This window comes from Gadus chalcogrammus, chromosome 19, assembly GCF_026213295.1.
Source record: "Gadus chalcogrammus isolate NIFS_2021 chromosome 19, NIFS_Gcha_1.0, whole genome shotgun sequence".
Taxonomy (NCBI): domain Eukaryota; kingdom Metazoa; phylum Chordata; class Actinopteri; order Gadiformes; family Gadidae; genus Gadus; species Gadus chalcogrammus.
This window is the reverse complement of record NC_079430.1, coordinates 9,360,161-9,372,496: the sequence shown is the minus strand read 5'-3', so window position 1 is coordinate 9,372,496 and position 12,336 is coordinate 9,360,161. Positions and strand designations below refer to the sequence as shown.

At 48.0% G+C, this 12,336-nt stretch overlaps 1 protein-coding gene across 2 annotated transcripts in view; it reads right to left on the bottom strand.

Annotated features, from left to right (window-relative positions):
- The window catches only part of LOC130372422 (astrotactin-2-like), a 270,954-nt gene that overhangs the window by 43,927 nt on the left and 214,691 nt on the right, over positions 1-12,336 (bottom strand). For both annotated transcript variants that reach the window (XM_056578419.1, XM_056578420.1), the window contains one exon: positions 7,371-7,777. In XM_056578419.1, coding sequence (XP_056434394.1) covers positions 7,371-7,777 — 407 coding nt within the window. The remainder of the gene's footprint in view (positions 1-7,370; positions 7,778-12,336) is intronic.

Sequence of the window (12,336 nt, the reverse complement as noted above, 5' to 3'; positions counted from 1 at the left end):
AAAGACAAATGGGAGGACTGAGAAAGTGAAGTGGAGAGAGAGAGAGAGAGAGAGAGAGAGAGAGAGAGAGAGAGAGCGAGAGAGAGAGAGAGAGAGCGAGAGAGAGACAACAATACAGAGGTAGCGAGAGAGAGAGAGGGGGGGGGGGATGGAGAGAGGTGGAGGGAAAGAGATGGAGAGAGCAATGGGGGAGTTAAATGGGGGGAGAAAGGGAACAGGAACACCATGGGTTCTCCACCACCACCAACACCACCTCCTCCCCCCCCTCCCCCCACCCACCACCAGATTCCTAGAAAAACCCCTGTACGGGTCTGTGCGCATGACTGCATGGCTGCACATGTGAAAAATAGACAAAGCGATTACCGGCATGTTTATGTTTGAAGAGTAATGCAAGCCAGTCTCCGCTGGGTAAACAGGCAATCTAATTGTGGCGAGAAGGAGAAGGCGGTAAAGAGCTGCTGGGTTGGTTGGGGGTGGCGGTGGGGTTGGCGGTGGTGAGGGGGCGAAAGCCAGGGGGCACGACAGCAAGGATTGTTGAGAAAACAAGAAAACAAAAGTTCAAATTTGAGACCGGTTTGATCGTCGGGGGGCGACAGACACACACCGTCAAGAGTGTAGAGAAGAGTCGCGTGATGGGCGACCGATCGTGGGTTTTGTTTAAGGTGCTGACGAGTGTAACGACTGGTTGATCACGTTGAACAGGATAGCGGGTCGTAGATGAGACGCCTTGAGCCCTCTGCAACTGCACCTACCTCCTCCTCAGTGTCCGATGATGTTTGCAGAGGAGATGATACCCTATATCCGTACTCCCTACATGCATCGATTAGCCTCAAATCATACACTTCCCGGAACCGAGACATGGATCCTTAATGCATATGTTGGAGGACGGGCGGGGTAAAACCTGTGTGCCTGCAGGCACGTCTTGATGATATTACAAACGACAACAAAAACAGGTCTTCACTTTGATTGTTATTTGTTGTTGTTATGACGATTCTCCCGCCACTGCCTCTAAAGCTAACGATGACATTGTTATAAACCAGAGCGCCCCGGGTTTGGCTGCCAAGCTCGGGGCGCAACGGTTACACCAGGGTGGGGGGGAAGACGGAGACAAAGAGGACCACCCGTTATTGATCTCTCCAGTGACCTTATCAACGGCAGCGGTGAATAACACTGCGGCTAATGGCCCTAATCATCTCGTGCTCCCGAAACCGCGGGCCGAAGACCAGCGAGCCACGAGCACGATCGCCGAACGCCACGCTATACCGCAAACGAGAGAAGAAGAAGAAGAAAAAAGGAAAGTGCAGGGACTTGTCATGATCCCGAGCAGCGTCGCAGACACTCTGGCACCGGGGGGGGGGGGGGGGGGGGGGGGGGGGATTGGGGGATGGGAAAGGGGGGGGGGGCACGGGTTGCAGATTCTCACTTCCACGGGAGCATGTCGTGACTCGCTCGCATGGAGCAAGAAGGTTGCGGTGACCTCTCCTAATGTATTAATTTGTTTGGCTAGCCTGCGCGATGGCCGACATTACTGTCCATCTCCCCGGGGCTAATATGTGAATACGCTAGCCAGCTGGCCCACAGTATTGATTTATCAGACGGCCATCAGCGATGGCCACGGCCGGTGGAGCGTCCGCATGCTGAAGACGTCACCGACAGCAGGGACTCGGGTGTGTGTGTGTGTATGTGTGCGTGTCTGTGTATGTGTGTGTGGTTGTTTTTATTTTTTCTGACTGTGTGACTAGTGTGTCTTTTATTTCGTTGTTTTTGTCTTTTTAATATACGTGTGTATGTGTGTGTGTGTGTGTGTGTGTGTGTGTGTGTGTTTGTGTGTAAACATGTGAGTATATGTGCGTGGGTCTGTGTATGCATGCACAAGTGTGTACATGCACAAGTGTGTGCATGCACAAGTGTGTGTGTGCATGCGTGCATGTGTATGTGTGCGCACGTGGGTGTGGTCAATCCAATCATCGGTTCCTAATGGTGTTAACGACCAAAGCCCATGGGCAGTTTCTAAGAAACTGGGCAGAGGTGCTTTTTCCGGGAACAACCAGAAAAGATTTGCGGCAGGGTCGCTCAAACCCAGGGATGGGAGCAGGCCGGGCCAGGTGACCCCTGCCCTCCGTTTAATCCAATAGAGAGAGACCTTACAAGGAAGGAAATCTAAAAGAGTGGGCCCTGGGTCGGATGGGGTATTTTGCCAGACATGTGTGAGCCGATGTTGTGGTGATCACCAGGAAATAAAACGACAAACAGATCGCGACCGAAAAATTGTAGACTGGTGTTGACGGTGATCTGCAAACATGGCAGGCTAGGTGTAAGGGAGGCGGGCTGGACCAGGGTCAGCGCAGATCTGGTGCGGAACAAACGGCTTATGGAAGCCGAGAGGGCTTGGAGGTGAGGACGAGCTGCTGGGTCACCCTGTGAACGAGTTCATCTCGGTGGTCTGAGGTAGTCCGGCGTGCAACCAGCTCATCCCCCTCAGACATAAGACGGAAAAACAAGAAAAAAACAAGAACCAAAGTGCTAATCAAAGGGGCGAGAATGAAAACGGGAAAAGATGATGAAGAGGATGATGCAGAGGAAGAAGATGGTGGGGATGATAAAGAGGCCGACGGAGAAATCCTATGTTATTTACTCGAAAGAAATGAAAAAAACGGGAAGAAGGAGATGAAGATAGTGGTGATGATGATGACGAAGAAAGTATGTGGGAGAAAGTGTGTTGTGGGTGGGTGGGTGGATGTATAGTGTGTGTTTGTGTCAGAGTGTCTGTTTGTGTCAGTGTGTCTGTTTGTGTGTGTGTGTGTGTGTGTGTGTGTGTGTGTGTGTGTGTGTGTGTGTGTGTGTGTGTGTGTGTGTGTGTGTGTGTGTGTGTCTGTGTTGTCGGCTGATCTGAGAAGAGCATTCTCAGTCATTAGTCTCACAACCAATTTGTTGGAAAGCTCTGCCATAATTCAATCACAAGACCCAGCACACGAGGCTGCCCGCTACCTCCACTGGCGTGAGCTTATTTATTTGTGCTCTGAGGTATTTGTCTTTGGCATTGACGCAGACACACACACACACGCGCGCACCCACGCAAACACACACACACACAGGCTGTGCTAGGGTTGAATGTACATTTTGTGCTTCACGGTACATTGAAGCTTTATGATGTCCATGTGATTCCTTTAGTTTAGCCCGACGCTGTAAACCCCAAGTACGCACAGTTAGGACCATTACGACACCGAAAACAAGGAATCAAATCAAATCCGTCTCGAGGCAGGACATACACAGGACACACACACACACAACCCAAATGGCGATTCTGAGTACTTCAAGGACAGACGTATCACAATGTGTGGTATTTTTTTTTTATTTTTTTTTTTACAATTGTATTTTCTGTTCTGGTCTGTTAGGGTCACTCTGGGCGGCTTTTCAACGAGGCAAGGGGGTAATTTACATGTAACCCAATCCTGCGCTGGCTCACCAATGGCCTGATTCATGTGAGAGACATGACATGCACTGTCAAACAATCAGGCTGGCCATTGAATAATGCAGTCAGTTTAGCGGGAGACGTCCAAAGAAAGCCCTTGAAGAGGAATGTATTTATAAAGCCCCCCTTTCACACATTGTTCCCGGGAAATTACCGGGATAGCCTTTCAGGCACCGCTAGCGATTTTCACCGTTCACACATGCAGCTACGTTCTGGAAGAGTTCCCTCTCGCACCCGATCACACATGGCTAAACAGACGGGCCGAGGGACAGCCCAGCAGGTGGCGCTAATGCAACGCTCACGGACACAGGTCGCCATACAACTCTCAAGTAGGAGTGCCATTATTTATGTCTAGTTTCAACCGTTCTTCAAAAAAGGAGTCTGCTTGCAAACAAAAAAGCAGCATTGATATTGTTATCGGATCATCTATAAAGCATTGTCGCTTTAAGATAAGCAGTCGCTAATTCGAGTACGTCCTCAGCGGAGGCTTGTGATTGGTTGGCTCATTCACCACACAGCCGTACCCGGCAATGACCCCGGACCTGTGGCTAGGTCTTGGGCAGGCAAATTATCACTGCAGATTTCCAGGAATATAGATCCCTTTTTCCATTCTACATTCAGGAAATCTTTTGGATATTTGCAGGCTAAGACTGCATATGGGAAAGTGCTTAAGTGTACTTTAAAATATCATGCACCTTAACACGATAGGCCTTACTCAAAGTGTACTGATGTGTTGCGTCCATTCTGGAAGCAATTTGAAACAAAGGGGTTGGGAATAGCATTAAGTGACCTTTCTTTCATGTTCCAGTCCAACAATCGATCCTCCATGAAACAACTGGTCTGTGCCTACCTCACCCACACCCTCATCCCGCCTGTTGCTCAACCTAGAGAGGGTGTTGGTAGTTGTGATTGGCTCTTTTGAATAACAGTAGACCAATAGAAAATACGGGGTCTACGCCTTTTTGTATTGTATAACCTAGAGAACAGGGAACGATTGAAAGGCCTCCGATTTCCGTTTTCATGTGTTTTGAAACGGTTGACGAAATACAAAGAGGGTCAACGATTTATCAGAATCTGACTGGTATTTGGGGTATCCTGCATGAGCCTGGAAACAAACAACCAAGACAAACAGATACACATACATACACACACACACACACACACACACACACTTATGTAACACACACACACACACACACACACACACACACACACACACACACACACACACACACACACACACACACACACACACACACACACACACACACACACACACACACACACACACACACACACGCACGCGCCTAACCTGGCCCCCACACACAAAAAACTGCTGCATCGCATAAACACTGCTAAATATGAAAACGACAATAAAACAATGAACATGAGACAAAGCCTCAGCTCACTCCATCCTAACTCAGGCTGCCGGGCTATTATTGTGATTCTGGTGTCTCCTCTCAGATCACCTGCCTGTCTGGAACCATACCCAGCAGAGGTAGACAGACGGACAGATAGACTGATAGAAAGATCGACAGATAGAAAGAGATAAAGATAGACCGATGTATTGAGAGAGATAGAGAGACAGAGATGCAATCACTTAGATATGTATAAATATATATATGGCTAGATAGATTGACAGTCAGACGCATACGCAGTCAGACGCAGAGAGAGAGAGAGAGAGAGAGAGAGAGAGAGAGAGAGAGAGAGAGAGAGAGAGAGAGAGAGAGAGAGAGAGAGAGAGAGAGAGAGAGAGAGAGAGAGAGTAAGAGAGAGAGAGAGAGAGAGAGAGAGAATGTGAGGATCAGCAGAGATTCTCCACCCATCTCCCGGGGGGTTGATGGAGGTAAGGGGGGGGGGGGGGGGGGGGGAGTCGGGGCGGTGTGGTGGGTTGGATGACATCAATAAGGAGCTAATAATCCTGCCTTGAGCAACAGCCTCAGAGGGCTCTCTTAACACAGCCGCCCCTCAACCGCAATCTTACCACCACCCCCCCCCCCCCCCTCCTCCTTCCCCGGAAGACCAGGGGCTTGTCTTGTCTGTGTGTGTGTGGGGAAGGTGAAGGGGCCGGGACAGTGGGGGAGAGAGGGAGGGGAGTGCAGGGGGGTGAGAGAGGACATTTTGCTCTTCCTCACGTTCATCCATCGATAGAATGCCCACTAGGGGCCGTCTGCTATCGACTGGTCCTCTTTTCTTCTGGGGGTCCGCACTGCTTGGGATGGGCGGCACGTACGGTCCCCTTTGTTGGTGGACGGTTGTGTTTCGGGATGTGTGTTGTTGTGTGTGTTATGTGGTGTGTGTCTGTGTGTGTGTGTGTGTTTTGTGTGTGTGTGTGTGTGTGTGTTTTGCGTGTGTGTGTATGTTTTGTGTGTGTGTGTGTGTGTGTGTGTGTGTGTGTGTGTGTGTGTGTGTGTGTGTGTGTGTGTGTGTGTGTGTGTGTGTGTGTGTGTGTGTGTGTGTGTGTGTGTGTGTGTGTGTGTGTGTGTGTGTGTGTTAGCTCCTACCTCTGTCATTGTTATTTCCTCCCATAGTTTCGGAAGGTGAGGTAATAAGATACTTGATGGCGGGGACTGTGAACTGGTGTCTGGTCTGTGTGTTTGTGTGTGAGTGTGTGTTTGGTTTTGTGTGTGTTTTGAATGTATGTCTCTATCTAGGACGAGGAGAATGACAGTAATGTGTGTTTGTGTGCACATGTGTGTGCACGCGCACGCATGAGTGTGTGTGCAGGCGGATACAATACATATGTGTGCGTTCATACGTGTTGCGTTCATGTGTGGATGTGTTTTCTTTGGAGAGCAGGGCCCAGTCATCATGCCTGAGCCAGGGCCAAGATGAAACCATTCACAGGTGAATCCCAAACACACTATATGTTTGGGGGGACGGGGACGGAGGGCTTCCAGAAGGACTCATGGACCAGAGGAACACGTGATTGGACTAAACGTCAATTGGAACCAGACAGAGGCCGTTCCCTTATGACCTGATGGAATAGCTAGCATACCAAAACATCACTTGCATAACCCGACGTAGCTAGCATAACATGAAAACATTTTGAGAGGAAGCAGTCCTGGTCGTAATGCAATAATCTCCCGGAGAGACGGCGTTAAATATGTGTGAAAAATATTGTGCTTTTAGTGTTTCGGTTATTTTTTCACAGCGTACACATAAAAACACACATAAACACACGCATACATACATGCACACACAGGCACAAATTCACATGCACATACACTACCTATAACTTATCCTCACACGAGGCAAAAACCATGACATCATCCTTTTCAGAGTCCCTGAATCAAGCTGCCTGTTTTCAGTGGTCAAAGCTAGCCAACCTATGCCACCTAGAGGTGGAGTCTGGTAAATACACTATGAGGGGGACACAATGAAGAGTCTTAAGTATGGCATCGCTATAGTCAAAAAAAGGGGTCAGGGCATTACAGAGGGTCACATTAATTTAATCTATCTCTTAAGCTGTACACTCCTCAAATTTGACATTTAGGTTAGGCCATTGTGCTTTCTCTCTTTTCTCTCTCTTAGGCACGTATCATGTTTTTCATGAAACAATTACAGCCGCAGACAGAAATGCCCCTGGATGGACATATTTATTGTGTGTGATGTCCTTTTCAGTCCATTTCATCTGTCTGGCACACATACACACACTAACAACCACCCACACACATACCAGCACACACATACCAGCACACACACACACACACACACACACACACACACACACACACACACACACACACACACACACACACACACACACACACACACACACCCCACACACACACAACTACACACACTCCAGACCAACACTCCCACACTCTCCAACCCACTCCCGCTCAAACCTATAGAAGGCTACTGCTCCTCCTCCTCCCCCCCTCCCCCTCCTCACCTCCTTGGTGATGTTGTCCTGTACCAGGCTGTAGAGCGGCACCACACGGCTGACCTCCAGGAGCACGGGAATGGGCGATGGCCGCTCTCCAGGCCCCCCCCTGGCCTTTCCTCCTCCGTCACCGGCACCACCGCCTCTTCCTCCCGCTCCTCCTCCCGGCCCCCCACCCAGGCCGATCACGGTCTGGGCGTGGCAGAGGTGGCAGGCGGTCGGACAGCTGCCCTTCTCGCCGCAGCGGATCTCCACGCCGTTCACCAGGTCCTCGGACAGCAGCTGGGTCTTCAGCAGGGCCGACAGGTAGCCGATGAAGGGCACCGCCTTGAACTCCCTCCGCCCGCCTCCTGCTCCAACGCCGCCGCCGCCGCCGCCAGCGCCGCCGCCCACACTCACCCCCTGGTCTGTGGCTTCTGCAGGGGGGGGAGAGGAGGGAGGAGGGGAGGGCGGGGAGGGAGGAGGGGGAGAGGGGAGGAGGGGGAGATGGAGAGGAGGACCAGGAGAAGTGAGGATAAGAGGAGAGGAGAGAGAAGAGTGATAAAGAGGGAGAGGACAATTAGGACAGGAAAAAAAAGAGAGAGTGACAAGAGGAGAGAAGAGAGGAGAGAGAATTGAAAAGAGACAAGAGGGGAAAAGAGAAAGAGACAAAAGAGGTGAGAGAAGAGTAGAGAGGAGAAAAGAGGGGATGGAATTAGAGTGAAGAGGAGAGAGTGGAGAGGAGACATGAAAACGACAGGGAGAGAGGGGAAAGGAAACAAGAGATGAGGAGAGAGGAGAGAAGAGAGAAGACAAGAGAGGGGGAGGAAATGAGAGGGAAAGTAAATACAAGTTTAATCAATGATGAATGTTGATTTGCAGAGGCTAGAGCAGGGGGTTCGGGATACAGCACAGAGGCAGACAAGACTTCCGCCAGCAACTTTTCTTCCCCTTTCATGATATGTACAAGCAAGACAACAGCGGTTTCTATAAGATTCAGCCGCAAGCCCGCACATAAATCTCCTTGTGTGTCTCTCTCTTATGATTCAGGCTTCTCTGTGTTGCCTCAAAAACAATCCCTGTATGTAAACGTACACACACACACACACACACACACATACACACACAAACACGAGTCTGAGTGACAGCAAAAGTTTCACAACCCCTCCGATAGCACACTGCATCTGGATCTGTTTTCAACCAGAAGAGAAAGAGAGGGTGAGAGAGAGAGCGAGAGAGAGAGAGAGAGAGAGAGAGAGAGAGAGAGAGAGAGAGAGAGAGAGAGAGAGAGAGAGAGAGAGAGAGAGAGAAAGAGAGAGTGAGCGAGAGAGAGAGAGACAAGGAAGGAAGGAAAGAATGGAGAAAACACGAAACCCCAACAACTAATCCCTCACTGTCATCAGCTTGTATATACGGTGGATGGGCGTGGGGGTCAGCGGCCTCTTCCCCTTTCAGTGTAAATAATCATTGTTTGAAGTACTGCCTGAGGTGGGCGGAGCCTTCGCTCATCACAGTCCGTCAGAGGGATGCAGCGATGCATCATGGGAGAGAGGCACACCAAAGGAGGCTGGGGGGATGAGGCAAAATGTTGGAAAAACAGAGGAGAGATCAATTTTAATGCTAATCGCAGGCCCTATGGAGATGGGGTCGCCGGGTGCATTGTGCTTTGGGGAGAGGGGCATGTTTTTTTGGTGTTGTTGTGCTTTGTCTGTATCTGTAGTAAGCCCATGACACATATAGACGGAGATGGTGTTATTGTTGTTATTCCTCATGAAGGAACTAAGGATAAGGATAAAGGATTTCTGTTTGTTAATGAAAATAATAGTCATATATATTATGCATATAATGCAATGTACGAAACAATTGGTTTAAATCGGTATGTTAGGGACAGACAATGTATTTACCCCCACACACACACACACACACACACACACACACACGCACATGGAGTACAGTGAAAGAGAGAGAAACACGAGGCCCCCGTCACACAGTCTGGGGCCAGCAGTTTACAGGAGGGAAGGGCGATAGCGGGAGAAAAATGCCCTTCCAAATGACATTCTTCAAGGTAGGGTAATTGGGACCAGATTAGGATAACCATTTTAAATGATTCATTTCCTGCAATGCCCTTAATCATATTGGAGTGGAACAGCCTTCAAACTATTTCACAGGGGCAAAAAGGAAAACACACCATTCAGGAACTCGTTTACGTACATGTGTGCACAGATGCGTGTGCGTGCGTGTATGTGTGTCCGTGTGGGTGGGTGTGTGTGTGTGTCCATGTGGGTGGGTGGGTGAGTTAGTGTGGTTCTGTGTACGTGTGAGGTGTGCGTGTGTGTGTGTCTGTCTGTGTACATGTGTGTGTGTGTGTGTGTGTGTGTGTGTGTGTGTGTGTGTGTCTGTGTGTGTGTGTGTGTGTGTGTGTGTGTGTGTGGGGGGGGGGGGGTCGGTGTACGTGTGTGTGGGTGAGTCTGGGTGGGTGAGTGTCTGTGAGGGTTGGTAAGGGGGTGAAAGTGGGAGAGAGGGGGAAAGAGAGAGAAGGAGCCTGAGCACTTCTTATGTGCATAGTTGCCTTGGCTTGGTTTTCATTGTTTGTCTTAGCGGTGTTTAAAACTAAAAAGGCCCAAGCACAAGGAAGGGGGAGCTGCACATCTCCCACAAACATTCACGTCTTACCTATCAACAAGCGCAAAAGGCCCTATGCTCCACCATTTAGCATTTGACAGTTTAGTCTGAGACGTGGCGGACACCTCACAGGTGAACAAATATTAGAAAACACGACCCAGGTGAAGGTCATCAGATCTCCGTCAGGCTACAGGAAGCCAGGCCCATTATGGTCTACGGTTGCTTTTGCACAAGTAATTTCATGCACCGGATGAAAGCATTGAAAGCAGCATGAAAATGATTATGTTAGGGGGGTTTGCATGATTGCCTGCGTTTACCAAAGGGTCACTTAACACATTAAGAAAACAAATTGTTGGACATGATTACAGTGGCAGTGGCACCAGGGGTCATACAAACACAACACAACTAAGTAAATAAGTCAATATTTAACTGTGTGTGCATAAGACTTGTTTGCCGGGTGGGTGTCTTTTCTACTAAATTATTAAATTACAACAAATGGGCCTACTGATGATGATAGAAACGTTACAAAATAGTGCCAGAGGTTATTATAGTTTCACTGTAAATATTAGCCTCACTTGGAAATGACAACTTCAGTATGAGCGTGAGAAGGAGAGAGAGGGAGAGGGAGATGGAGAAAAAGGGAGAGATGGAGAGTGAGAGATAGGGAGAGAGCAGTAGAGAGAGAGGAGAGTGAGAGTGTATGACACAGAGAGAGAAAAAGAGAGGAGAAAAGGAAGCAAGAGAAAGAGACAACAGAAAAAAACTGAGTGAAGAAAGGGTGTTTCTGCAGTGAGAGAAGAGTGAGAAAGGAAAGTGTGTGATTCTGGGTGGAGATGTTGGTGGGTGGCTAAAGAGGGTGGGGGTTACTTCACATACTATGTAAACAGGCTCAAGGGGTGGCCCTAAGAGCCCAATTACATGCACTTCTTGAGTCAACACAGACACAAAGAAGAGCTGTCATCGCACGGCCTTCACAATAAAGCCCCCGTGATTAGTCCAGGTTGGCTGTGGCTAGCCTAGTTGCACTCATTCTCACCCCGCATACACTCAAGAGTTTTTTTTTGCCAAAGACTACAGCTTCCTATCTGTGTAAACGATGGTGTTTGATGAAAGACATGGCTCCTTTAGGTTGTTATGGCGGAAATGAGAGGTATCTGGAATGGAAAGGCCGGGTTGGCAGCTGCTGAGCTTTTCCAACTTTAATTCCGGGGGCGCTCAGATTTAAACAAAAGGTGGAAAAAAAATGAAAATGGTAACAGAAGGAGAAAAACAAGGACGTAAATGATGACTTGTTAGTCTGACAAAAAAGTTGTTGAGCTGGAAATTGGAAATTGAAGAACCTAATATTGTAATTATAAGCTTGATTCTACTAATTGTGTGTTTATATTTTATTCGGTATATAATTTGGATACTTTGCGCAGTCGGATCTTCATTACCATCACGGTTCGCTCGAACATCTGCTCTGACACCCTTATTTCCCATCTGGGATCAATAAAGAAGATCTTATTGTATCTTAATGAACCTCTCTTCTCACTCTGTTTGATGTAACAAGTGAATGTGGTCTTTATTCAACACTGGCCCAGTCAACTATAACAAACACAAGAAAAGAAAAACATAAATAGCTCGAATTTCGCCGCCATTTGTCTTGCACTGTCATTGTCAATTAAAGTGTTTTCGTGGACCGGTCGAAGTGTGGAATAATTACTCATCTGGGACAGCTACTATCCCCTCTCGCCAGAATCGCGGTGCCACGGCAACGGAGGCAAAAGTTTCGGATGTCTTTCCGGCTAATTCTGTACAGATGTCCGATATTGCCAGCACTTCTGAAGTTGTTGTGACATAGGTAGCCTACTTATATCGTCTGGCTCTTCTTTGCAGTTGGCCCCTGATCAAAGTGCCCTAGTTAAGAGATGTTTTTAAAGAAGATGAATTTGGAAATATTGAAAAGATATATAATTTAAAATAATACAAACATATTATTATTATCATTATTATTATAAAAAAGCCATTATTTACCAATGTCAAAAAGCTAGCTCTGCAACATTAAAAACAAACATTACGCTAACTACTACAACTGCTAGTCTAACTAACACTTCTAACCAGACAACCACAACATCTACACACTATATGATTAGTAGCTAAAACGACCACTAACCAAAACAGCGTATATATTGTATATAATCAAAACAACAGTAAAAACGACAACAGCAAACACAGCAATAATGCATTTTGTTTCCTTTTCCAATATTAAGCTGCTGTTGAAAATATAAGAAAGACAAGTGCCACCATCTAGTGGTTATATAATGTAACTGCAATCCTATTCACACATCCAACATTTGTTTCCACACATGATGTGGGAAGCATGTTTTTTCAA